Here is a 26,252-nt window from a genome sequence, read left to right as displayed (position 1 = left end):
GTAACATATTCTTAGTCTCATAGACCCTAGTGGTCTTTGAAGACGTTAATATAATTTTCGTTCTTTCTTTCTTTCTCTTTTGCTCAGAAATTCTGGTTTATGAATGCTGAATTCTGTGCTAACCAATTTAATGATTTCATCTCCAAGTTTCCACATGTAATAGAAGTGTTTGAATTTCATTTCACTTTGGGCCCTGTAACAAAATGCTTTTTCTTGGATGCCATGTATCTGCGCAGTGTTAAACTTATGGACGTTTTTTTTGAAGGTGGTTGGTGGTCTTGCAGGCTTTGCAGTTTCAGCTGCTCGATTGGCATTGCCAGACACAGGTTTGATATCATATGGAGAGATGGTGGATCAGGGCAGACTCATCACGTCAGCTGTTTCCATTCCTGTCATTGGTGATGCAGACAATGGTTACGGGAATGCACTCAATGTGAAACGGACTGTAAAAGGGTATATACAAGCAGGGTTTGCAGGGATTCTGTTGGAAGATCAGGTAACCTAATTATTCATATAATGAAAAGTAGGACTACTTCATTGAGGATTTGGGAGTGCATGCTTCAGGTTCTGGCCAATAAATCTTTTTTTTTTTTTTTTTTGGGGGTACAAGAGAGATCGAGTTTTTCCCCATAATGGAGTTTTTCCCCATAATGCTAGAGGTAGTCCAATCTTGTTTGTTTGAGTTGATCTTGCCCAACAATATATACATTTTTAACAAAAAATTTAATTGGAAAAAACCGTAAGTACTTGTGGTTTTGGGTAACCCTACGTTTCACACGCTTCTGGTGCATCCTTGCTGGATCTGTAGACATCCATTTCATACTTTGTTTTCCAGAAAGGGGAAGACAATTGTTGTGAAGTACTGGACATCTCCACATAGTTCAACACTAATATTTTTCTTTCATTTGCTTTTTTGTGTAAACATACACTCGCATGTGGGTCTCATATGCCGTACTCAGCCTCAATATAATCTTTTTCTCTCTTGATCTGCATCTTTGCTTCAATCCAATATTTCAAATAGCAGGGTAGCCATGGTGGTCTTGCTACTGTCTCACACTTCATTTCACTGAATACCAGCTCATCAATGTTCACACTGGCCATGACGAAATAGAAAAGCCCCTTTTTCTTCGACTCCAAAGTGTGCATTGACCAGTGGGGTGGCATCTCCTCCCAAAGTTGCAGCATCCAAAGTAGGATGCTAAGGGGAGAGGAAATGGCAATTGACCATGTAGGGAGGACAAGTCATTTGGATATGCCGCATGCTGCTGTCACAATATGGCCTCAAGTGGATATGCTTTCTATTCTCTCAAGCATGGCATCCTCTCTTGTTGGGTTTCTCTCATGCATGGAAGAGGGTGGCTGCAAAACTCAAGGTACCTTGATTGGGTTTCCATAGATTTGTGCTTGTGGAAACCAGTTTGTGACCTAGTGACAAAAGCCTCTCCTTTTTTTGGGGTTGCACTTAATCGCTTAAGATTTTTGGTATTCAGTAGTGCCTTCAAAGGCTCCCTTCCTGGCTGTAGCCTGTAGGCCACCTCTTGTAAACATTAAAAAGTGGAGAAGACACTGCATAACGTATGCAGTCAATGTGCTAGTCCACCAGTTATTGTCTTTCTTATGTTAATATTACTGTGGAGTAGAAAAAGGCTCTTTGGTTTCCTAACATATGTTCAAGTTCTTTGCAGGTTTCCCCCAAGGCTTGTGGCCATACAAAGGGAAGAAAAGTTGTCCCCAGAGAAGATGCAATAATGCAGATCAAAGCAGCAGTGGATGCTCGGAATGAAAGCTCATCAGACATAGTTATTGTTGGACGGACTGATGCTCGCCAAGCAATTTCATTGGATGAGGCCTTGTGGAGAGCTCAAGCCTTTGCAGACGCTGGAGCAGATGTGCTTTTCATTGACGCTCTGAATTCAAAAGAAGAAATGCAGGTTTTCTGTAACATTGCTGTGGGAATACCTAAAATGGTATGCTTTTTCAAGTTTGTATGGCCCTAGATAACATAAGTCTTGTGCATCCCTTAGCGAGTCTGGTGAAGCATTTTAAATTTTTTTGGGCATTTTCCTGCTTTGTTCGCATCTTTGAGTTCTAATTGCTAGATGCTTTATATAATTTGGCAGGAATGATCTTACTATGTGAGGCATTTTCAGGCAAACATGTTGGAGGGAGGTGGAAAGACGCCTATCTTAACTCCGCTAGAGCTGGAGGAATTGGGATTCAAGATAGTTGCTTATCCATTGTCGCTGATTGGGGTAACCATTTCTGCAATACAGGTACAGAAGGCTTTAAAACCTTAATTGTGGATATCTAGAACTTGCATTCTGTACTTCTATCATGCATACATCTAGATTTAAGTTGATCTAGTCCTCATTGACATTACTGCCCAACCTGCTCTTATCCATGTAATTGGGTCCATGATAGCCTCCAGAAGGCGCTTCTTCTTCCTCAAAAGACTGAATGGATGGGAGACTAGGAGCAGGCATGGAGGAAAAACTATGACCGGACTCCTAAGATGAGCTTGAAGCCAGTGAACCTACATGGGAGGTCAAGAAACAAAAGATCATTGTGAAAGTGCCTGTAAACAAATTAAATCTCTACGTTGAGAGTCATGCAGCACTACTTTTTTGGTGAATATGAAGTACAGAGAACTTTAAGTAACAGCTATCTTAGATGGCAGTGCTGGAGTCACCATCATCACTAAATAGTGCTGGAAAAAACGGGACCCTGGATTGCACGAGTTCTTTAGTTAAGCTCGCTTCTTGGTGGCACCTTCTTAGATCTTGACTGAACTTCAACAATACTGCAGCTCCTAAGTTTCGTTCTCCTAGTGATGCCACAGGACTCGCGTTGGGGCCGACACCCCTTGAAGGCTGCCCATACAAACCAGCTCCAACCTATATTCCTCAAGTGGAGAAATCACTTCTTGCCACCAATACACAAGAATGCACGGCACATCTTCCAATAGCTTGGAAACTTAAGATGACAAGCTACTGCCTCCTTCTTGGGTGCTGGCTTGGCACAAACTTTACCAAACTGTTGAAGGTATCTCTGTAAAATCCGTGAAGGAATTTTGTCTCCTCTTGCAAAGTATACTTTCTGCGCTTGTCCTCAAACTGGACCTCCTGTGAATAAGGTTCCATGCCTCTACATAGAAGAATCAGGTAACACTGGCTTGCCTCACGCTATGGTGTCTTTATTCCCTTTCAACATATTCTCCTTTCTGAATTCCTTGTCTGCCAAGCAGTGACATATGGTGCACCCTTTTGGGTCGTCCTGCTTCAGCTAGAGTCGAGTTAGATAGAGAGACTACAGATTATGATGTTGGCATGTCTCATTGACAGTAAACTTTCCATCCCACATCACACTGTCTTAGTCAAGTTTTCTGTTTGTGTGATGTACATTGATGTAACATTGAAGTTAATTATTTACAGACCGTCTATTAGATGAAAGAGACAGCTTAGGACAGACAACAAGTACAGGCTTGCTATGCAATTAGTTCCCAAGGGTCACATTGATTGTTTGGTACGCAAGTTGGATGGCATCTCATGGACTATCTATGCATGCATTACTGGCTTTTTAGCATATGGTGGACTAGTGTTAGCTGTAGACCAGATAAGAGTGGAACATAAATGACTTGTGGCAGCTCTTGATCCAGTAAAAATGGGTCTAAGATGTGGTACGGCATGAGCCTAACTAGATGTGGTCCTATCCAGAATGATTTTATGTGGATAGTGCATACATGGGCTGACCAAGGAGGGGATTCTTGAGACATCTAGATACTTGGGGGTTCACTTAAAACATGCATTCAGGATACATACATGGGCCAACCAAGGAGGGGTGTCTCAAGACATCTAGATACTTGGGTGTTCACGGTGTCATGTGCACACTCTCCCAAGTGTGACGTGGACATGCTTCTACCCATTGCCAGCTCAGATGTCGATTATGTGGCCAGATTTATGTGTTTGTAAGGGCTACTGTCCTAGATCTTTGTAATATTGTCCAGGCGCCCAATGAGCAGCCTAGTGGACGTAGTTATTGGGTTATTGTTGGCACACACCTAGTTGGACATTATTACTAGGGTTGGTAGAGTTGGTATCCAACTCATCAACATTAGACACTATAAATAGGAGTCTAGGCTTTAGCCATATTCATTCATTGATTAGTCAGTCATAATTGAGTCATTGAGAACTTAGGAGTAGTGCTACCATTATCTCTATTCAACATTGTATATATTTCAAGTTAGTAATCCATGGTACATATATCATATCTCTCTACCATGCATTGAGCATGAAGAAGTAGTTGTACATGGGTTTAAGTCTTTGATTAGGTGCTAATCGCAATCAATCAATTTATAAACACGCTTTTGCAAGCATCCATGGTACTATTAGCATATTCATCCCTAGTTTCTGCCCATGATTGGAGTCCCCTTTTGATCCCTTTTATGGCCCTTGGTTGTGGGCTGGCCACCCCTATTTTCTTGGTATTTCTCCCTATTTTCCTAGCATTTTTCCCAGGTCGGGTGACTTTTTCCTAGTCGTCCAGCTCTGATTTGTCCAGTCGGCCAGTAGCTTTTCTCCATTCGGCCAGCCCTTCATTACCTATTTATAGGTAGGCTTGCCTCCGTCACTTTTCATAGTTTTGTCATCTTTTGTATTCCTCACTTATGAGACCTTTTATGTCTCTTGCTCGGGATTGCTTCATTGCAGTATATTCAGCATAGTTGCTTCAGCAGTTTGGGGCCTATGGGACAAAAACCAGGCCACTGACAGAGATACACATGGCAGTATGGAACTGTAATGGTTCACTATGGCTGCAGCCTGGACGACTGGAGCATGTTATGGTGGGGAGAGACATCATACTTCTGACAGAGACACATCAGTGCCCAGAGAGAGGGCTACCTCGAGTAGAGGGATTCTAGTGGGAGTCAGCATACAGGAGGACCACATGCCAGGGTACCTCGAGAGGATCGGGGGGAGTAGCAGTTCTATTCAGACGGGAGCTACAGGGGAGACTGAGAGTGGTAGCACAGGATCCAGAGGCTAGATACATGTGGATCAGCTTACAGCTCTCACAGGACAGGGTTATATACATCGCTCTATGTTACTTTTCTCCATCAGGATCCTCCTATGTCATTACAAAGGACATGCCACAGGAGGAGGAGACAGGAGTCTCGCCATACACTTGTCTGTCAAAGGAGATTATGCATTATTCTACACTAGGGGAAGTATTTCTTACGGGCGACTTCAATGCCCACACACAGAGCAGACAAAGTGAGGTGTATGACTATGATGACATGGAGATCCTCCACCCTGTGGATCCAGAGGAGATAGGGGCTAGTCGGGCATCAAAGGACACTGGACCAGACAGAGGACATTATGGGGGCCACTTACTAGAGTTGGGAGCCAGGCATCGTCTCGTTATTTATAACGGGATGCTACAGTGGCCGGGATCAGGAGGGCTGACATGCTTCCCACATGGGGGTCATACACGGACCGGAGGCACGGTGGTAGACTACATTATGGGGTCTTTGGAGGCATCACAGCTTGTCACCTCATTCTCCATTCCACCTCGTCCTATTGGGGCAGATCATACATACTTGGCATTTTCACTAGCCAGATCACTAGTATCACCAGCCCCCCACATACCGACGCCACACACTACCATCTACTTCACACATGACATGGCAGACATATACATTGGCAGAGTAGAGGATGGGATCCTACTCATGGATCCCCTGGCACCTATGGATACCATTACAGCCCAGCTGGCATCACTCCTACTACACACAGCTGCATTACAGAGCTTCCCACATCGTGTCCACTCAGGAGAGCCTGCGAGATCTGGGACTATGCCCCAGAACAGATGGTATGATGACGAGTGCAGAGCCCTATACTCACGGCTCCGCATACAGAGAGCCTTGGGAGCCATCACACAGCAGGAGTCGAGGAGAGAGATGAGGAGACTTACTCGCTGCAAAAGGCGGGCCTTCGCAGAGATACAGGAGCTAGAGATCTTTCATTTCTTCATGAGTAGAGATAGCCCTGTCTCATGGCGGCACTTCAGAGAGCCCCGGACACCGACACCTATTGCAGACCCACAGACAGGGCACACATATGCAAAGGGCCTATACCACGCCTCACAGCAGCCACCTATACCTCAGCCACAGGAGCCTCGACCTACCACAGCTAGCTTCTTTACCCACTCGATGGTACAAGAAGCTATCCGCCGCCTAGAGCATGGACGGGCCGCCAACCATATGGGCCTGCAGGGTGAGCATCTTATATATGCAGTAGATTCTTTGGCTCCTTTTCTTGCACACCTGTTTAACAGGGCACTAGCAGAGGGTTTGCTTGCGGAGTGGACGATGCACACCATTGTGCCGATTCACAAAACAGGGGATATGCTCGATCCGAGCAACTACAGGACGGTTATGGTTGGCCACGTGCTGGCCAAACTCTATGGTGCAGTGTTGGAGCAAGAGCTTAGCTTATATGCTGAGCGAGCAGGTTTACGCTCATCAGGGCAGGCAGGCTTCAGGAGAGCTTTCTCTACCACTGACCATGTATTCACTTTCAGATGTATGATTGATCAGGCCAGAGTGAGAAAGAGAAAGCTCTATTGTTGCTTTGTGGATTTCCGCAAGGCATTTGACACAGTACCACGAGAGAGGCTCTTTCAGCGCCTGCAGTCTCTTGGCATACCATCAGATATGACATGGGACATCTATGCATTATATGAGTAGGTTTTTGGGCGAGTCAGATGTCCAGGAGGTATGTCCGAGACTATTGCTAGCACCATTGGTGTGAAGCAAGGATGCCCACTTTCCCCCACGCTATTTGGGTTATGCATTGATGAGGTGGCTGACTTCATTACACGGGGAGGCGGAGATGGAGTTGATGTAGCAGGTACCTCAGTACATATTATGCTTTATGCTGATGATATTGTTTTAGTGTCTGAGTCTCTAGGTGGTCTACAGCAGCATCTACATGCACTCCATGATTTCTGCACACAGAGGGGTCTTACTGTGAACCTTGGGAAAACCAAGGTTATGGTCTTTCATACATCGAGACAGGGCAGGAGTCAGCTGACATTCACTCTCGCAGGATGCCAGGTGGAGGTGGTGACATCATACGTGTACCTAGAGGCTAGGTGTTACCTTCTTTGCAGCAGCCACACGTTTCACCATGGGTTCAGCAGCCAGAGCTAGATTGACACGGGGATATGCAGCATTGGCTATGCTAGAGAGACAGTGCCACCAGGCGCATTTTCAGGAGCCCCGGACGAAGGGGTGGCTATTTGACACATTAGTCACACGGGCATTGATGTATGGAGCAGCGGTATGGGCGCCAGGCCTTGCTACCCATTGGTGGACACAGATAGAGAGACCACAGGCCCTCATGATGGCATGCATGATACGTAGCAAACCGTCAGTACCTCATGACATTATCCGAGCAGAGTTTGCTGTGCCTCCTATGATGGTAGAGGCCATATTTCAGACTATATGCCTGCTAGATAGATTCAAAGAGATGCCAGAGGACAGATTGTCATACAGAGCTTTTGAGGCATCTAGACAGCTGGTTGAGGCAGGAGACAGAGGATCATGGTATGCACAGGTCACACATTGGTTCTCACAGCATGGCCTAGACATGGATCATCTACCACCATTCCAGTATGAGAGGGATGCACCACATATCCATCTCTCTCATAGTGAGAGGAACAGAGTATTGAGACAGGACCTATGGCAGCTCTATACACGAGAGACATGGATATCGCCTACATAGCCTCTTCCACCGAAGATGCTATACTACAGAGATCACTTCATGAGTATCACTGATGATGGATTTATAGAGAGGCCTAGATACATGGAGGGCTTTTTACCACACGGCTCTCGAGTGGCTATTGGTCAGCTTAGAGTTTCATCACACCGATTGGAGATTGAGATTGGCAGAGCAGCACGGATCCCCCGAGAGGAGAGGGTATGCAGATTGTGCAGAGAGGAGGTGGAGAGTGAGGAGCATTATGTATGCAGATGCAGAGCATATACAGCCATCAGAGAGAGATATCCCATTTTATTCAGAGAGCCACATTCCCTACGCCAGATCTTTGAGGCAGCAGACCAGCGCATACTGGGGAGATTCATTCTAGACATACAGCGCCACAGAGAGACATCATTACAGGCTCAGACAGCTCCAGAGGGGGGACGACAGACATAGATTACTACATTTTTTCAGAGATCCATCCCACTCCGAGCCCCTACACGGCAGGGAATTACTCTCCAGAGATCAGAGACACTCAGAGCCCGCAGGAGACAGAGGACACCTGGCTTTTCGGACACCACGCCTATACCAGAGAAAGATGACAGAGATCAGAGCTCAGTTTCACAGAGAGGGTGCGGAGCGACTGGCTCACTTCAGAGCACACCCAGGCAGCTGTGGACACCCCCTTCATTGATGTATACCATTTTATACCCCCAGTATGGTACAGGATGGAGCTAGCTAGGTTGCATATCATGATTGTATACTCCATGCATATAGCTTTGCATTCTCCTAGTAGTAGAGCTCCATCCCCTCCCCCACTCACACCCAGATTCAGCTTTTAAGTTCAGTACTTTTTCATTTTGTTGGGATGACAGAGGATACCCCATACAGGTACACCGATTTGTCTCATAGGCCGAGTTCGGTCTTTTGGAAGACGTTAATAAAATCTTTCTTTCTTTCTTTCTTTCTCTCTCTCTCTCTCTCTCTCTCTCTCTCTCTCAGCATCGGCGATGTATGATATCTTATATCCCTCTTATGGCATTGGATGGAGTTAGACATAGATCTGCATAGCATGCTTGTACTACCCCTTCAGCATATAGAGATGCATCTTGCCTTAGCACTCCATCCACATCCCCACCCCCCCTTATATTGTTTGTATATGGGCTCCACCGATCCATGATGATTCACAGTTGTATCCAGACACATGCACACTTTTTCCTTTTCTTTCTTTTCTTCCGATGACCGGAAGAACACAGTTGTATTATTTTTTGTCTCATAGGCCGACTTTGGCCTCTCGTAGACGTTAATATATCTTTCTTTCTTTCTCTCTCTCTCTCTCTTCCAATGCCTCATTCGGCGGAAGAAGAGAGCATTCTTAGCTCGGCTGGAGAGAGACATGTATCAGCTGTTTTTGAGTCGGGATTCTGGGGAGGCCTGGAGATTTCTTAGAGAGCACCCCCCGCCTCTGGCCATTACCTCTCCAGATACATGGGGCGAGTATGCAGCCTCCCTCTACACAGTACCAGAGCAGCCACCACTACCGAACCCTCCAGAGCCTTGTCCACCCACTTCTACCTTCTTCACAGTAGAGATGGTGAGGAGGGCCATCAACAGATTGCATACAAGGAGGGCACAAGATCATGAGGGCATTGTAGCCGAGCATTTCATACATGCTAGAGATATGATTGCAGACTTGCTAGCTCTCATGTTTAATAGAGCCATGTGTGAGGGGTTTCCTGGGACTTGGGGTATTTCCACGATTGTGCCGGTACTCAAGTCCCGGTACTCAAGTCTGGAGATCCGAGCCTGCCGACTAACTACCACACCATTATGATTGGTCACTCATTGGCCAAGCTATATGCCTCTATTCTTGAGCAAGAGTTGAGCAGATGGGCAGAGAGACAAGGGGTCTGAGCTCAGGGACAGGCTGGTTTCAGGAGGAGATTCTCTACTTTGGATCATATCTTTACCCTCAGGGCTATCATTGAGGAGGGCAGAGCACATGGGAGGACGATCTACTGTGGCTTTGTGGATTTCCGCAAGGCCTTTGACACAGTGCCCAGAGCTAGACTGATGCGCAGGCTGCAAGACTTGGGGGTTCCATGTGAGCTCATTTGGGGTATTATGGCACTTTATGAGACAGTAGTTGGGCAGGTGCAGACTTCAGAGGGTCTCTCCCAGCAGTACACTCCACTATAGGGGTGAAACAGGGCTGCCCGGTCTCTCCGACTCTATTTGGACCAAAGGGTATGCAGAGGCACTTGGATACTTTACATGCTTATGCATAGGACAATGGGCTCTCAGTTAACCTTGGTAAGACCAAGGTTATGGTGTTTAATACTACAGCTCAGTGGGTCTGGAGATCAGCGCCTATTTTCACATATGGGCAGGAGACAGTGGAGTATGTTGACTCATACACATATCTTGGAGTGGGGTTCACTGGACCCACATTTTCCATGAGGGGGGCAGTAGAGGCCAGATTGACTAGAGGATATGCAGCACTAGCAGGTCTAGAAAGGATGTGCTCACAGGTATAGTTTCAGGAGCCACGCACTAAGCTATGGCTTTTTGACACGCTGGTCACATCGGCTATGCTATATGGAGTACCGATCTGGGGGCCTAGCCTAGATCGTCACAGTCGATCAGGACGCACATACGATGGATGGAGATCGATGGAGAGACCACTTGTGTCCATGATCTCCAGGATGATTCAGGCTAAGGCCTCGGTACCCCATGAGATTATCAGAGCCGAGATGGGAGCACCACCGATTGTAGTCGAGGCTCTTGCCAGATCAGTGTCCTTCATTCATAGCACCTGAGAGCTTCCCCAACACCGGTATGCATGACTTGCTTTAGAGTCCTCTCATCAGCTAGCCATGGAGGGAGACACTTCATGTTGGTATGCGTAGATAGCATCCTGGTTTGAGCTCCATGGGTTCAGTTTAGACAGACTTCCACCCTTCGAGTACTCTCTGGAGGCCACTATATTCACACCCTATAAGGGTTTCTGTTTACCTTCCAGTTCCAGTTTCATTTTCTAGGTGCCAGTAGTATCATCTTTATTTTTTCATTTTCTGGTTTTTTATCCAGACATTGTATCAGATCCACCATGATGTAACTTTTTGGTCTCATAGGTCATTATGGCCTTTTGAAGACGTTAATATAACATTTCATTTCATTTTATTTCACCTTGACACATTCTGAGATCAGTAGAGTCATCAGACAGGACCTCATTTAGTTGGACACTAGGAGGACATGGCTAGAGCCCTCACAGGAGTTGGGGACGAAGATGGCTTTCTATAGAGACCATCTTCTCCGCACCACTGAGGATGGCTTTATACTTAGACCGAGCTACATGGATACCCATCTGTCTCATGGATTGAGGTGCGCCATTGGGCAGATCCGCACCTCTTCACATCAGTTAGAGATAGAGACAGGAAGATTTAGAGGAATACCTCCAAGGGACAGGATTTGTTGGATAGAGCCAGAGACGGAGGAGCACTACATCTGTCGCTGCACAGCATATTATGAGATTCGAGGGCGCTACCATTGCCTTTTCAAAGAGGGATTTGGACCACTGGCTAGAGTCATGGACTATTGTGACTAGCGATGCTTGGGCTTTTATCTCCTGGAGATCCGCAAGCTCAGAGAGTCCATTATCAGGAGCAGATGCCCGACTGGCAGGGAGTCCACATAGAGACAGATTACTGGCTTCTTTAAAGGGACTACTCGGGAGGAGGACACACAGCCGAGAGCCCAGCAGTGGGCACCCCGTGGGACTCTAGTTGAGAGAGCTATCCAGCTGGGTAGATCCAGACGCCTGAGGGCTCGCGGATCCTCACATTGGAGACGGTGCCTACACCGGAGGATTCAGAGCATCATTGCGAGGCATCGGGCTCGTCTAACTAGGCATCTCACTATGGCAGATATCCAGGCCATCCGATAGAGATCCATGCTAGAGCTCCTAGGATGATTACCACTCCAGCCATATACTGTTGTACTCACTGTCACTTTTGTACTCCCCAATATTCATGTATTTCTGTATCCATGTACTCATGTACCCCATTTTGACTAGTAGCATTAGCTTCCCACTCTCCCTAGTTGCTGCTTCCGGATGCTCCCTACTGATGTATTGTAGGGCTAGATACTTACCTTCAGTTCTTTCTTTTCTTTTCCAGACAGTGTATCAGATGCCACATGGTTGTAACTTTGGTCTCATAGGTCACTTTGGCCTTTTGAAGACGTTAATATAACATTTCATTTCATTTCATTTCTCTCTCTCTCTCTCTCTCTCTCTCTCTCTCTCTCTCTCTTGCACTTCTTAGATTAGCACACTCTAGTGCTTATCTTGCTTCTGCTCAGTGCACTCTTTCATGGTATCATCGCTCTAGGTTCAGAGTTACTCTGCTTCCGAGTTTCTCCTCAGTTTTTAGCACCTTCTCTTCTGCGTTTATCTTCTTAGTTCTGCTGCTGCTGGTCGGCTTGCCTCTTCCAGGCGCTTCTCCACTACAGTTTGTGGTCATCCTTCATCGGTTTTCGACCCCTGAGACTCCTCTACACCTGTTGGCTGCTCTTTTTAAGGGCAGCAATACTGTTTGTGTTGCATTTTTTCCTCTACAGGTGTTTTTTGCAGAAGTTGGTTTCTAATTTGAGGATTGGTGGCATCTGGTACATGTGGAGGACACTTCTTCTGAGATTGAGCCCGAGCTTTTGTGATGGCTACCCCGACTACTCTTCACATATTCTTTGAGTCTGCAAAGTTGGATGGCTCCAACTGCACTTTTTGGAAGGTGAAGGTGAAATCAGCCTTGCGTGGAGTGGATCTCTGGGATTGGCTTGTCACAATTGCCAATGCCACCCCTCACACCGTTTCTACCGTTGGTGTGACTCAGGCTTACATTGATTTTTGGCGGGTAAATGATCTACTCTTCTGTGGTGTGACAATCAGAGTTGCATCGCCATCGCCATCGCCAAGAACCTTGTGTTTCCTGCTCGTATGGAACACATTGAGATTCAGAATCACTATGTTCGTGAATGGGTCAGTTAGCAAAGAATGTAGCATATTTGTTCACCAAGCCGGTTTCTCAGGCTTCCTTGGCTCCTCATCTTCGTCTTCTCGAAGTTTGTTCAGCATCTGGTGCTGAGAGGGGGTGTTGGCATATTCATCCCTAGTTTCTACCCGTGTTTGGAGTCCCCTTTTGATCCCTTTTATGGCCCTTGGTTGTGGGCTTGCCACCCCTATTTTCCTGGTATTTTTCCCAAGTCAGGTGATTTTTTCCTAGTCGGCCAACTCTAATTTGTCCAGTCGGCCAGCCCTTCATTACTTATTTATAGGTAGGCCCTCACTTTTCATAGTTTGGTCATCTTTTATATCCCTCACTTATGAGGCCTTTTATGTTTGTTGCTTGGGATTGCTTCATTGCAGTATATTCAGCATAGTTGCTGCATAGTTTCAGTTTTCCATGGCTCAGCATATCCATAGTACCATTGTATTACTTTTGGTCTCATAGGCCCTTGGGGTCTTCCGTAGACGTTAATATAACTTTCTTTCTTTCTCACACTTCTCAAATTAGCACACTCTAGTGCTTATCTTGCTTCCGCTCTGTGCACTCTTTCAGTTACATTGGTATGAAAGCATTAGGTTTTGGATGGCAGAAAGGCTGCAATTTTTTCTCGGAAGGGTATGGAGATCCATCGCAAAGAACCTTTATCACATCTGCGTTTTCACTCAGGTTCACTTTTTTTTTTTTCATCAAGGCGGCGTTTTCAATTCTGTACCAGATATCTCTTGGTGTGCAAGGGGCACTCAGCCAAAGGGCAAGGAGGAGGGCTAGATGCACCAAGTAGAGGGCGGACAAAGCAAGCAAGCAAGGCAGACTGTTAGCGCTTCAAATGCAGCCAGACAGGAGTGGAAGAAGGCGCATTAGGGGGTCTACCGGTGTGGCACTCAAAGGCCAGATTTGGGAGAGCATAAGGGTGGCCAGATTAAAAAAAAAATGTAGCCTATGCAAGTTGCAGGACAACAAAACACAACAGAATGGTGCCTCCAAGGACCCTTCCTCCATCATGCATGGATGAAACCTTCGCCTAGTCCTTGACTACAAAGGTGTGTTTGTTTTCGTGCATGTGCGGCAGCAGGAACAAAACATGGAGTTTCTGCAGATGCAGAGAGCTCTTCTTTGGTTTCTTGGGAGAAAAGATGGTCCATCAACCTTGATCTCTACAAGAGCCTAGTGGCAACATATAAGATAGAGGGGAATGAGGAGATTATCCAGTTGTTGGAGAGCCAGTTGGCAACTTGCCGACAAGAGATCCAAGCAAGAAAGGTAGCACATACAGCAGTAAGTCCATCCATAGATGAAGCTCAAGAGGCGGGAGTGTCTTTTAGAATTTTTTGCATCTCTATGGTGTGGGAACTGAACCTTTTATTAGGGATTATGTATTTTTCCATGTTTACTAGTCGTGGGCTGTTGTTGGCCAGTTTCATGTGCACTCGTCCAGCTACATGGCTTCCTTTATCAAGGCCTCCTCCCCTCATCACTCTTGTATCCAATCCCAAGCACCTATTGTAATGCTCATCTGCTGGCTGAAAACCGGCCTGACGGGCGGTGAAACAAACACTCGCACATAAAACACTTCAACACCATTGAGGACCTAGAAAAGGAAAACAAACAGGGGGAGCTAGAGTGCTCTTGCAAACAGTACACGGACACCGATTGGCCCCAAAACGCAGTGGCGCCCCTTGCGGTATTTCTTTAATTGATTATAAGAGCTTTGATTACAATAAGGCTGGGACTCAGCCGTCATAATAGAACTCCTGAAGCCTGCAAAGAACCTGCATCATGGCTTCTTGTCCACTCGGCATCCACAAACAAATCCAGCCATTGTTCACATCGAAAGACTCTCTCACAATGAGTCTGCATACAGAAGCTTTCTCCCATGATCAGGACTGCCACAACCATCCATAGCCTCTCACACTATGAACAGCATCACACCCTGACACATCCAGTGCTTCTGCATCACAACACAGACTCCCAAACTGTCTCTCAAAAGAGAGCTCATATCACAGCACAGCATACCATACAGTCGACACACCTGTACCAACCCTCTCTACCTTCCAAGGGTATATCCATCTCTGTCATGGATTCCTTGTTCCCTGTTCAATCAGTAGCAAGGCTATACCATACATGTGTCCATTCTTGTACCTTCTGCCTGCATGTGACCTATCTCCTGGAGAAACCCAAAAACATGTTTCCTCGAGAAACCTACGACCTGTTTCCACATGAAACCCTTAGGCCTGATTCCCTTTGAAACTTCTGTCCTGTTTCCATACAGAACCATTCATGGCACCATTCAACAACAGTGCCAACAACGGCATACATCAAGTTACCTGTTCCCTCATGAAACATCTGGCAACATAGAGATGCCCATAGCTGTAGGTCCCTCTGTTCCATTCTAGTAGGAAGAGAACAATCTGCTCCATGAGCACGCAGTCATGCGAGCTTGTATCACTCCCATGCCAAGAAACATAACCAAATGACCTTGTACTTGCAGCCAATAACTCATGTACACAGTCTCAAAACAATCCTGGCTCAACGCCTCCTTCAACCCGCTCCTTCCAAGAGAGAGAAAAATAGAGAGAGACCTGCTCAGCCTGCTTGTGTTCAGCCCAACACCTCCCCTCCTGAAAACGGCCTGCAGTCCTGGCCGCCTTCTATGGGTGGGAGAAAGGGATATAAAGAAAAGTCCTGCACCTACAGTCCGGCCCCTTGTGCGTGGAGAAAAACATGCGCTGCTCTGTCCAGCGCTGCCTGCAGCCACCCGTTTGCCAAGAGAGAGAGAGAGAGCGTGGCATACTGACACCTGTACCTGCAACGCGGCTGTTCAGTCCGCTTGCAGCCAGTCCCACAGCCACTAACGCCTTCCCTTCTGCAACTTGTCAGAAGCCTGTAGAGCCTGTTGTCCTTGCAAAGGAGAACCATCCCACAAGTACTCCTCTGTCCAGCAGCCGCCTATGTGCAAAGGAGGAAACCGGCATGTAAGAGTAGTCCTCCTCCTGCGGAAAGCACACCTTCATCAAGAGATAGGCGCCTCTTTTCTGCCCGCCAGCCCCTCTTCTTCAGAAAAGCACACACGTGGCCCCAAAATAGCATAAGGGCCACGTTTTCTTTCATGAAGGGCATTATAATGATTTTTAAAGGTTTTTGAAACCTTTAAAGTTAAAATCTTTTTGCCCCCTTCACACTTGGGGTTGTCCACACATGGGCTTCCTTTTTAACTCCAATCTGATGCCATTCACACTATCCACCATGTCCCCGTGCACACCTGCATACTGTCCAGAGAAAAACACAGGGTCGTAACATACCCCCCTCTTGAAAAATGGCAAGCGTCCTCGATTGCACTCAATGGCACAGTAAGGCATCTTATGAGCAAACACTAATGGCCTTCCAATGCATCTGGGTGATAAAATAATCATCCTGCACAATAGGCCACACTGTCACGCCAAAGTGACAAACACCTCTTGCTTGTTCCTTCAGAACATACAGCAAAAGTCTAAAACCAAATGGAAACAAGTTAACTATGTTAGCCAAAAACAAAACCATGCATCATTCTACATATGACAAACATATGCAATGACACATAAATGCATTCGCAAACAATATGCTCCTCAAAATGCTCTACCTACTCCAAAGTAACAGTCTAAGGGCTGCTCGCAAGCCTTACGTCCATGGGCATCCCGTAGGACCCGCGACTGATGGTACAACATGAGCATATGAAAGCACTCAATGCATCCAAACACTACATCCACTAAGTACTTCCCACATATGTCTCATGGCCATCCCGCAAGAGTCACACCCAGTGGTGCACCCATGAACATAATAAAGCACTTGATGTATCATACCAACATACATGCAGCACACGACACAATGCAGAGTATTTCCCAATGTATTCTCAATGGTACCAGGATCCAATGGCACCAGAATACAAAAATACCTCTACCTCAAAAAGTGAATGCATACATGCACAAACACAGTTCGATCCATATATCCATGAACCAAACCAACTCTAGGACTGCTCGCAAGACTTATGCCCTCCATAGAGTTATCCATAGTTGCAGTTATAGTTCAAGGTGCGGCCGACTGTGAACCATACCCAACTGTACCATCTCATGTGTCTAGAACACAAGATCATAGAAGTCCCGTAAGCAGATGTACTGTCAGCCTCAGTACCTTCGGGTGAATACAAAGATGTCACCAAGCGACTCCTAGATGACAACTGAGCCTGTCTGTAACAAGGGAGCGGAGGTGCTACCCCCCTCTTGAGCATCAGGCAATGCTCCAGACCTATGCTCTGCTGAACCTGAATGAGCCGTAACAAGAGTCGACTCCAAAGGCATCAAGATAAAGCTGCAAACCCTGAGGTGAATCTGCTAAGTCACCCTCCTCCATCCACTTCGCATCCATCAGTGAACCTCCTCCATCCACTTCGCATCCATCAGTGAACAGCTCTTGAACTTCACAAGATAGCGACGGGAAACCCTTTCTTTCCTTATGTGCCAGTATCTGCTCGGGAATAAGAACCTCGTCAAGTTCCTCTGCTTCCGTCTGAGCCTCATCTGATACATCCTCAGGCACCCAAAACCTGCTTGCACTCCACCCAAGTGGTAAGCACAAGTCCTCGATGAAGGATAGTAGTTCACCACTGCTAAACATAGAAAGAAACTGTCTTCCGAACCCATGAAGCCTCTATGAAGATACGACCGGTGACAAACTGTCGAATGTTTTGCACCATAATACTTCAACTGCTTCTTGTTCTCCTAGCTGACTACTTCTTATCCTTGGTGTCTTTTCTCCTGACCTTCATCTTCAGCTCTTGCTCTTCACCTCATATAGGCAAAGACGCACAACCCTGCACTGTGTCCTGCACTTCCTTTTCACTTTCCTCATGTTGAAGCTTTTGATGTGACAACCACGGGCTCGCCTCCTTGAGAAAGTCGACGATGTCCCGGCAACGGAACCTTGAAAACCGGCCTGATGGGCGGTGAAACAAACACTCGCACATAAAACACTTCAACACCATTGAGGACCTAGAAAAGGAAAACAAACAGGGGGAGCTAGAGTGCTCCTGCAAACAGTACACGGACACCGATTGGCCCCAAAACGCAGTGGCGCGCGGTATTTCTTTAATTGATTATAAGAGCTTTGATTACAATAAGGCTGGGACTCAGCCGCCATAATAGAACTCCTGAAGCCTGCAAAGAACCTGCATCATGGCTTCTTGTCCACTCGGCATCCACAAACAAATCCAGCCATTGTTCACATCGAAAGACTCTCTCACATTGAGTCTGCATACAGAAGCTTTCTCCCATGATCAGGACTGCCACAACCATCCATAGCCTCTCACATTATGAACAGCATCACACCCTGACACATCCAATGCTTCTGCATCACAACATAGACTCCCAAACTGTCTCTCAAAAGAGAACTCATATCACAGCACAGCATACCATACAGTCGACACACCTGTACCAACCCTCTCTACCTTCCAAGGGTATATCCATCTCTGTCATGGATTCCTTGTCCCCTGTTCAATCAGTAGCAAGGCTGTCCATACATGTGTCCATTCCTGTACCTTCTGCCTGCATGTGACCTATCTCCTGGAGAAACCCAAAAACATGTTTCCTCGAGAAACCTACGACCTGTTTCCACATGAAACCCTTAGGCCTGATTCCCTTTGAAACTTCTGTCCTGTTTCCATACAGAACCATTCATGGCACCATTCAACAACAGTGCCAACAACGGCATACATCAAGTTACCTGTTCCCTCATGAAACATCTGGCAACATAGAGATGCGCATAGCTGTAGGTCCCTCTGTTCCATTCTAGCAGGAAGAGAACAATCTGCTCCATGAGCATGCAGCCATGCGAGCTTGTATCACTCCCATGCCAAGAAACATAACCAAATGACCTTGTACTTGCAGCCAATAACTCATGTACACAGTCTCAAAACAATCTTGGCTCAGCGCCTCCTTCAACCCGCTCCTTCCAAGAGAGAGAAAAATAGAGAGAGACCTGCTCAGCCTGCCTGTGTTCAGCCCAACACCTCCCCTCCTGAAAACGGCCTGCAGTCCTGGCCGCCTTCTATGGGTGGGAGAAAGGGATATAAAGAAAAGTCCTGAACTTACAGTCCGGCCCCTTGTGCGTGGAGAAAAACATGCGCTGCTCTGTCCAACACTGCCTGCAGCCACCCGTTTGCCAAGAGAGAGAGAGACAGCGTGGCATACTGACACCTGTACCTGCAACGCGGCTGTTCAGTCCGCCTGCAGCCAGTCCCACAGCCACTAACGCCTTCCCTTCTGCAACCTGTCCGAAGCCTGTAGAGCCTGCTGTCCTTGCAAAGGAGAACCATCCCACAAGTACTCCTCTGTCCAGCAGCCGCCTCTGTGCAAAGGAGGAAACCGGCGTGTAAGAGTAGTCCTCCTCCTGCGGAAAGCACACCTTCATCAAGAGATAGGCGCCTCTTTTCTGCCCGCCAGCCCCTCTTCTTTAGAAAAGCGCACACGTGGCCCCAAAATAGCATAAGGGCCACGTTTTCTTTCATGAAGGGCATTATAATGATTTTTAAAGGTTTTTGAAACCTTTAAAGTTAAAATCTTTTTGCCCCCTTCACACTTGGGGTTGTCCACACATGGGCTTCCTTTTTAACTCCAATCTGATGCCATTCACACTGTCCACCATGTCCCCGTGCACACCTGCATACTGTCCAGAGATAAACACAGGGTCGTAACACTGGCTATCCTGTAAGCCTCTTGCTAATCAATAAAATGATCCCAAGCACCTATTGTAATGCTCATCTGCTGGCTATCCTGTAAGCCTCTTGCTAATCAAGGCCTCCTCCCCTCATCACTCTTGTATCCAATCCCAAGCACCTATTGTAATGCTCATCTGCTGGCTATCCTGTAAGCCTCTTGCCAATCAATAAAATGATCTTGTCTACAATGTTTGTCTCTCCTTCTCTCTGTGTCTCTTTTCTTTTGTTTGTGCTTCCGCCTGTGCATATTTCAAGATGGTATCAGATGTCTACTATCTAGGTACTTGGCTGCCATCATCTGCATTTTTTTTTGATCCCCTCCTTCCTCTTGCGTTTTGGTGCTGTCGTTGCGTTCTCAGTGGGTGCGTTTTTCTCTGTGCGTCTTCACATCAGCGTTTTTCTCCTGTGGTGCTCTTGCCTCGTGCAACCCCTGCTGTAATGGCGTAGGCACCCAAAAGTACCGATCCTAAATTGAATTCACTTGCAAATGAATGAGAAATCTAATTTAAGATAAGGTAGCCTCGCTCAACGCATCACTGAGGCCAGAATGGGCCGACCCCCCCTTACGAAAAACTTTATTCCCTTAGAGTATTTCTTCAGTAAAAATATGAGGGTGCTATGCACCAGATTTCCAACACATGCGTAAAAACAATGACAAACAACAAGATATAGCTTATCCAAGCCAGTCAGCAAGGATTAGCATCACTGGTGAACTTTCCCCTCTTAAAGTGCCTTTAGAAAGAAATCTGTTCTTCCTTCTCTTGGGAAAGTCCTTCGTGGATATCCCGACCTCTCTGCTCAGCTTCAGTGTCCCTTTGTGAGAAAGTTCACCCTCAGCTTGAATCTTGGACCATTTTCACACATGGACCAGCTCCGAAAACCCTTTCAATGCTCAAAACCAGCCTGCATGTTATGCCCAGCAGTTAGGGTACCAAGAGGACCTTATAGAGCAAGTTGGCCTGCCTTGAATGACTGACCAGCAGCTGTATATGCCCTAAGAATACCTCAGCACAGAATCGTACAGCAGCTAATGCTGTCCAGGTGCTGCCGTACAGTCACCAGCCCTTATGTAGCCATGGTATGCAACCGTACAGGTGTTACAGCAGGGAGAAGCAGCCGTACAGGGTGATACGGCAGGGAGAGCAGCTGGAGAAGAACTGTACAGCAGATACAAGGACTTTGGGATCAGTCGCACAGCAGTTAGCTTGGTTTGGGAGAGCTGTACAACAAATACGATGACTGAGGGCAGCCGTACAGCAGTCGGCTGTGATCAGTCATACAGCAAGCAAAGCAGTCGGGGAAGAGCCGTGCAGCATGTAGAACGGCTGGAATCAGCTGCACAGCAGAATCTTTGAAAGAAGAATAACACACAGCAGCAGCCGTCGCCTGGGAAGAGCTGTACCAATAGCCTCTGCTTGATCATGGCGGAAGGAGAGCACATCGACTTGCTTTATGGGTTTAGGAGGGTCAGTTTTGGAAAGCCCATGTAAATGGAAGGTTTCTTTTGGAGGTGGCTGGCAACTTCTATTCCTTTCCTTCTTAACACGAATCCTTAATGCTAAATAAGTTGCCCACTTCACATGTGATTCCCAACACTAGTAATATGTCCAGCCTCATTTAAGTGAATGTGAACACACGAGTTTATAACTTAGTCACCATAAAATGTACCATCTTTGGCCTCTTTTCACATGCTTTAGACAGCCGACAAGGGCACTCCATTAGGGATAAGCGGTACTCGGCACTACCTATCCCTTCACACATCCATGCAGGTAGGACACGAACACACGCCATTCTCTAGCAAAAATCCACTAATGCATTGCCATGAACCCATGATTTATGCACATGCATGTAGGATGGAAATCCCCCGTTCTTAGTACTTGTACTATTTTGGGCACCCTAGAATCCTAGAGCCCTTTCACATAGGAGCATGGCTGTGCATGCCCAGATTTGTGACATCTCCCCCACCATCTAAACAGTTGTCCACAAATGTAAAGGCTCCCTTACTAGAGGGCAAGGTTGTTCTCATCTTGAAAGATGAGCCCAAATCTAGTCACACTAGAGTCCTCAAATGAAGGCCATCTAGCCATAAGCAGTGACGATATACTAGTTAGCTCCTAGTTGGACATCTATCACAAATTGCGGAGAAAGAGCTGGCTCAAGTCACATATAGGATTTATTGATCACATCAGTAGAGCATTTCCTTGGTTGTGGAGTCTCTTAGATCAACACCCAGTCTCACACAAACCTCACTTGAGTGGATCTCTTAGGTCTGTACCTAGTCTCACACAAGCCTCGGCTTGAGTGGATCTCTCAGGTCTGTACCCAGTCTCACAACCATATCCCTATGCTACTTAGCAAAGATCCCCAAAGGGAGGAATCTACTTCTATCCTAGTAGAATGCATAGAAGGTCCAAATCCATAGTGAACATTGTGGATAATAGAGGATAAAAACATTGTGGATAATAGAGGATAAAACTTTCTTCCAAGAAGAAAAAAACCATATATAACTGCAAATCCACATTCCATAGAATAGATTGTTTGAAAAGAGATCATGTGTTCAAAACACTACTATTGATCATAAAATTCTGGATGACATTATATTAGATAGCAACTTGGCTTTAAGCCCTTGTTAAAATATGAGTCCTGCATAGACATGCAACATGGAATATAGCCATAGTATTATTTGTTAGCAACTGGTCACACGAGTTGGCTATCAAAACCAAAAGGTTAAAATATTTTCTAGTCTACTAGACAAAGTTGAAAAATTTAAAAAGGATATAATAACTTGGGTTTATGTAAACCCAGGTTGACATGCCCTCAAGAGCTACTAAACTCTTCTTGGGGAAGGTAAGGCGGTCCTTTGGGAGTGTAATCTTCTTCACCAGCAGCTTGGAATGCTTGCATGGCAGGAGAAAAATTTCTCTTGCATGGCCTTCGAAAAGCTGATTTGTTCATGGTTTTCCTAACCTTTCCTCTGGACAAATCTATGCCCCCAAAGGTGTCCGCTTCCTGAGAGTCGCCTCTGCTCATTTGTGCAAAGCTTGGGACGATGGCTGAGAGCTATTGTGCAAACCTTTTCAATCTAAGTGAAACATGTCTTTGTAGGAGGTACCGACCAATCTCTACCTCGCGACGTCCCATACCGCCACGAAGCTACCCTCGCAGGCCACGAGATTGCTGCTGGCCTCGGTTGCGTAAAGCAGGTGCACGTCTGCACTAGATCCAGGCTCCAGATCATAGAGCTCTCACAAATCACGCGAGACTCTATATGACTAATGACTAACCTTGGCCACCCTTTTATAGGCTCTTGGCCGGTCATCGGGCGTCCACACTTAGGCGCCCGCCTGTCCATACTTGGGTGCCCGCCAGTTAGTCTATCCCTAACTCAGCTCGCCAATTAGCCTGTCTAGCTCCAAGCTTCCCCAAACCTTGAAGCTAGTCTTGCGTGCGTGTAGCACACGGTAGATACACACTGTACACATGACATACTCCCTTTCCTCTAAGAGCTCACTCCTGAGCTCACTAAGAAGCCAGGGTAATCTCTCTGAAGAGTAGTCAATGTCTCCCATGTAGCGTCCTCCTCAACACGATCCTTCCACTTGATCTTGTATTCCGTGATAAGCGTATTACGTAATCTTCTTTCACGAAATCCAAGAATCCTTTCAGGTTTGTGTGGAACAAATGTCATGTCCTCGACATCTATGATTTCTTGAGAAGTAACTAACTAGTCTGTTTCACCAAGTACTTCCTTAAGTCTACTGACATGAAATACAGGATGAACTTTCACATGAGAAGGCAAATCCAATTCATATGCAACTGAACCAATCCGTCGTGTAATACGAAATGGTCCACAGTATCTAGGGGATAATTTCGGAGATCGACCTGTCCGTAAAGTCTCGGAATCTTTCGGAACTCATAAATACACCATCGTTCCTTCAGAGTACTCTCTAGGTGAACAATGTCTTCTATAATAAAATCTGTCTCGGTCTTGAGCATTTCTAATAGATTCCTTCGCAACTTGTAACATTTCTTGCATATCTTGCAAAAAACATTACGTGTTGCATCATGCTGAAGCCCTGAGAATCCTACTGTAACAGGTGATCTAGGTATGAAAACCATACATAAGCATGAAAGGACTAAAACCTGTACTCGTATGCTTAGTACTGTTATATGCAAATTCTAACATAGGAAGATAATCTTTCCATGAACTATGTCTTTTGGATACATATGCTCGAAACATATCCTCCAAAATTTGATTCACTCTTTCTGTTTGGCCATCAGATTGAGGATGATCTGAGGAACTCAAATTCAAAGTTGCTTCCAACTTCTCAAAAACACGTTTCCAAAAATCACTCATAAACCCCTATCATTGACTTTGTCCTGCGGTAACCCGTACAGTCTAAACAATTGCTTGATAAACTGTCGTGCTAATTGCGTAGCTGTAATAGTCTTCCGGGTCGGTAAAAATCTAGCCATTTTTGTCAAGCGATCTACCACAACCCAAATAGAACCGTGGCCTTGATGTGTTCTTGGCAATCCGGTAATAAAATCCATGGAAATACTTTCCCATTTATTACTTGGGATTTGCAAAGGATGCAACAACCCAGCCTGTCTAAAGCGTTCAGTCTTATTTGCTTGACAAACTTGACATTTGAGAACATAATCTTCTACATACCCTTTCATCTTTGGCCAATAAAAAGTGTGTTTCACTAACGATAGCGTCCTGTGTACCCCAGGGTGTCCAGCAGAAGGGGCGTCGTGACACTCCTTAAGAATCTTGGACCTAATGTCCGGGATCTGTGGTACACAAATTTTGTCATTACGAAATAGTAAACCATTCCGAATCATCCACTGGCCTCCTGCAGCCTGAATGGTAGACTGCTCAGTCATTGAGTCTTGGTCAATCAATGAGCTATTCCGCCAAAATGGACCAAAATAACTATGAGTCCTGCAAAGCCCTCTCAATGACTAAAATAAGTCGGTAGAAATCTTGGTGAACGACAAAGTATTCACCTCTCTAATTCGACTAAGCGCATCCGCAACACTATTCATGGACCCTTTCCGATAACGAATCTCAAAATCAAAATCTTGCATTAACTCAGCTCAACGAGCTTTCCTTCCTCTCAAATCATCTGCATCATACACATACTTGATTGATTGATGTGATCAGTCAATACCACAAACTTGCCATATAAATAATGTCTCCAAACCTTGAGAGCGTGAATCACAGCATAAAGCTCCTTCTCAAAGGTTGGCCAACGAGATTGATTATCGTCTAGCTTTTTACTTTCAAAAGCAACAGGTCTACCATCTTGAAATAAAGCAGCCCGATGGCATAGTCATTGGCATCAGTTTCAAGAAAATAAGGCCGACTAGGATCGGGTAATGCTAAGATAGGCGCTTCCCTGACTTTATCTTTCAAAAGTCTGAAGGCCGTATCCAAATCGTTATTCCAAGTGATAGGGTGATTTGACTTACGTCCACGACCTTTCAACAAGTCGGTCATCGGTAGTGTGAGCTAAGAGTACTCCCGCACAGATTTCCGAAGAAAAACCACAAAACCGAGAAAAGAATGAAGTTGTTTCACTGTTCGCGGTATAGGCCCATCGTACACTTGCATGTGTGTGCTGTTGGACATGTCATCTCCATCCCATTTTACTCCATTTTATGCCACTTTTTACCTAGATATTTATATGATGTTATTATGGTTTTTTTCCATTATTTTCAGCTATTTTAGGCATTTTTATTGGTCGTGGACATTTGTCCTCTAGCTGTACAAGCCGACTGGCTCTATAGATATGTATATAAAGCATGGACATTGACATTGTTCATTCATAATTCATTCAATACTTTCAGTTCTTGGCTCAAGTGTTGGATCTCTCTTGGTTGTCTACTCTCTCGTGTGATCTCTATTTGCTTCCACTTCATATTCACATATTCTCACATGGTATGAGAGCTCTTGTGCCTCCACAGATCAGCAAGAAGAGTTTTCAGCCTGCGTGTTGTCTCCTTTTCTCCCTTGGTCGCTATGTTTTGGAGATCTACTTCGAGCACAAGTTAGCGTTTTTCAAGCATTGATTCGAGGCTGTTTTTGCGTCCTGGACAGCACTTCTTTGCTGCGTTTTTTCTTCTACAATAGTACCTTGCTACGTTTTCCTCTATATCAGCTTTTTTTTCTGTGTTTTTTTTCCCAACCCTCTCTCCTTGTAGGCTTTATGTAATTTGGGTTTTGTTTTTTTCCCTAGCCCTCTCTCCCTGCAGGCTTAACACAATTTGCGTTTTGTGAGACATCTGGGATGACCGAGTGCTGGCCAATTTCTTGTTCAATGGATTCCAACTCCAAGCTCTCCCATGATGATCCCTCTCCCCTCTTTGAGGACTGTACACAATACCGGAGACTCGTTGGTTCTCTTATTTTATTTGGCTTACACTAGGTCTGACATTTCTTATAGTGTCAGTGTTCTTACTTAGTTTTCTTCCGCTCCTCGACATTCTCATTGGCATGCCGCTTTGAGGGAGTTGGACCCCTGTGTTGAAGCTGAGAGGAGGTGTTGGACATGTCATCTCCAGCCCATTTTATGTCACTTTTTATCTAGATATTTATTTGATGTTATTAGGGATTTTTTCCGTATTTTTCAGCTATTTTAGGCATTTTTATCAATCGTGGGCATTTGTCCTCCATCC

At 45.8% G+C, this 26,252-nt stretch overlaps 1 protein-coding gene across 2 annotated transcripts in view; it reads left to right on the top strand.

Annotated features, from left to right (window-relative positions):
- Window positions 1–26,252, top strand: part of LOC147634945 (Phosphoenolpyruvate carboxylase family protein) — a 50,052-nt gene that overhangs the window by 16,308 nt on the left and 7,492 nt on the right. For both annotated transcript variants that reach the window (XM_086804208.1, XM_086804210.1), the window contains exons 2-4: window positions 285–496; window positions 1,686–1,967; window positions 2,151–2,273. In XM_086804208.1, the coding sequence (XP_086660334.1) occupies window positions 285–496; window positions 1,686–1,967; window positions 2,151–2,273 (617 nt within the window). The remainder of the gene's footprint in view (window positions 1–284; window positions 497–1,685; window positions 1,968–2,150; window positions 2,274–26,252) is intronic.

This window comes from Cibotium barometz, chromosome 10 (genome assembly GCF_041138505.1).
Source record: "Cibotium barometz isolate CiBa-2024 chromosome 10, ASM4113850v1, whole genome shotgun sequence".
NCBI classification, from domain to species: Eukaryota; Viridiplantae; Streptophyta; class Polypodiopsida; order Cyatheales; family Cibotiaceae; genus Cibotium; species Cibotium barometz.
Note: the sequence above shows the minus strand (reverse complement) of the source record. Positions and strands in the feature narration are given on the sequence as shown.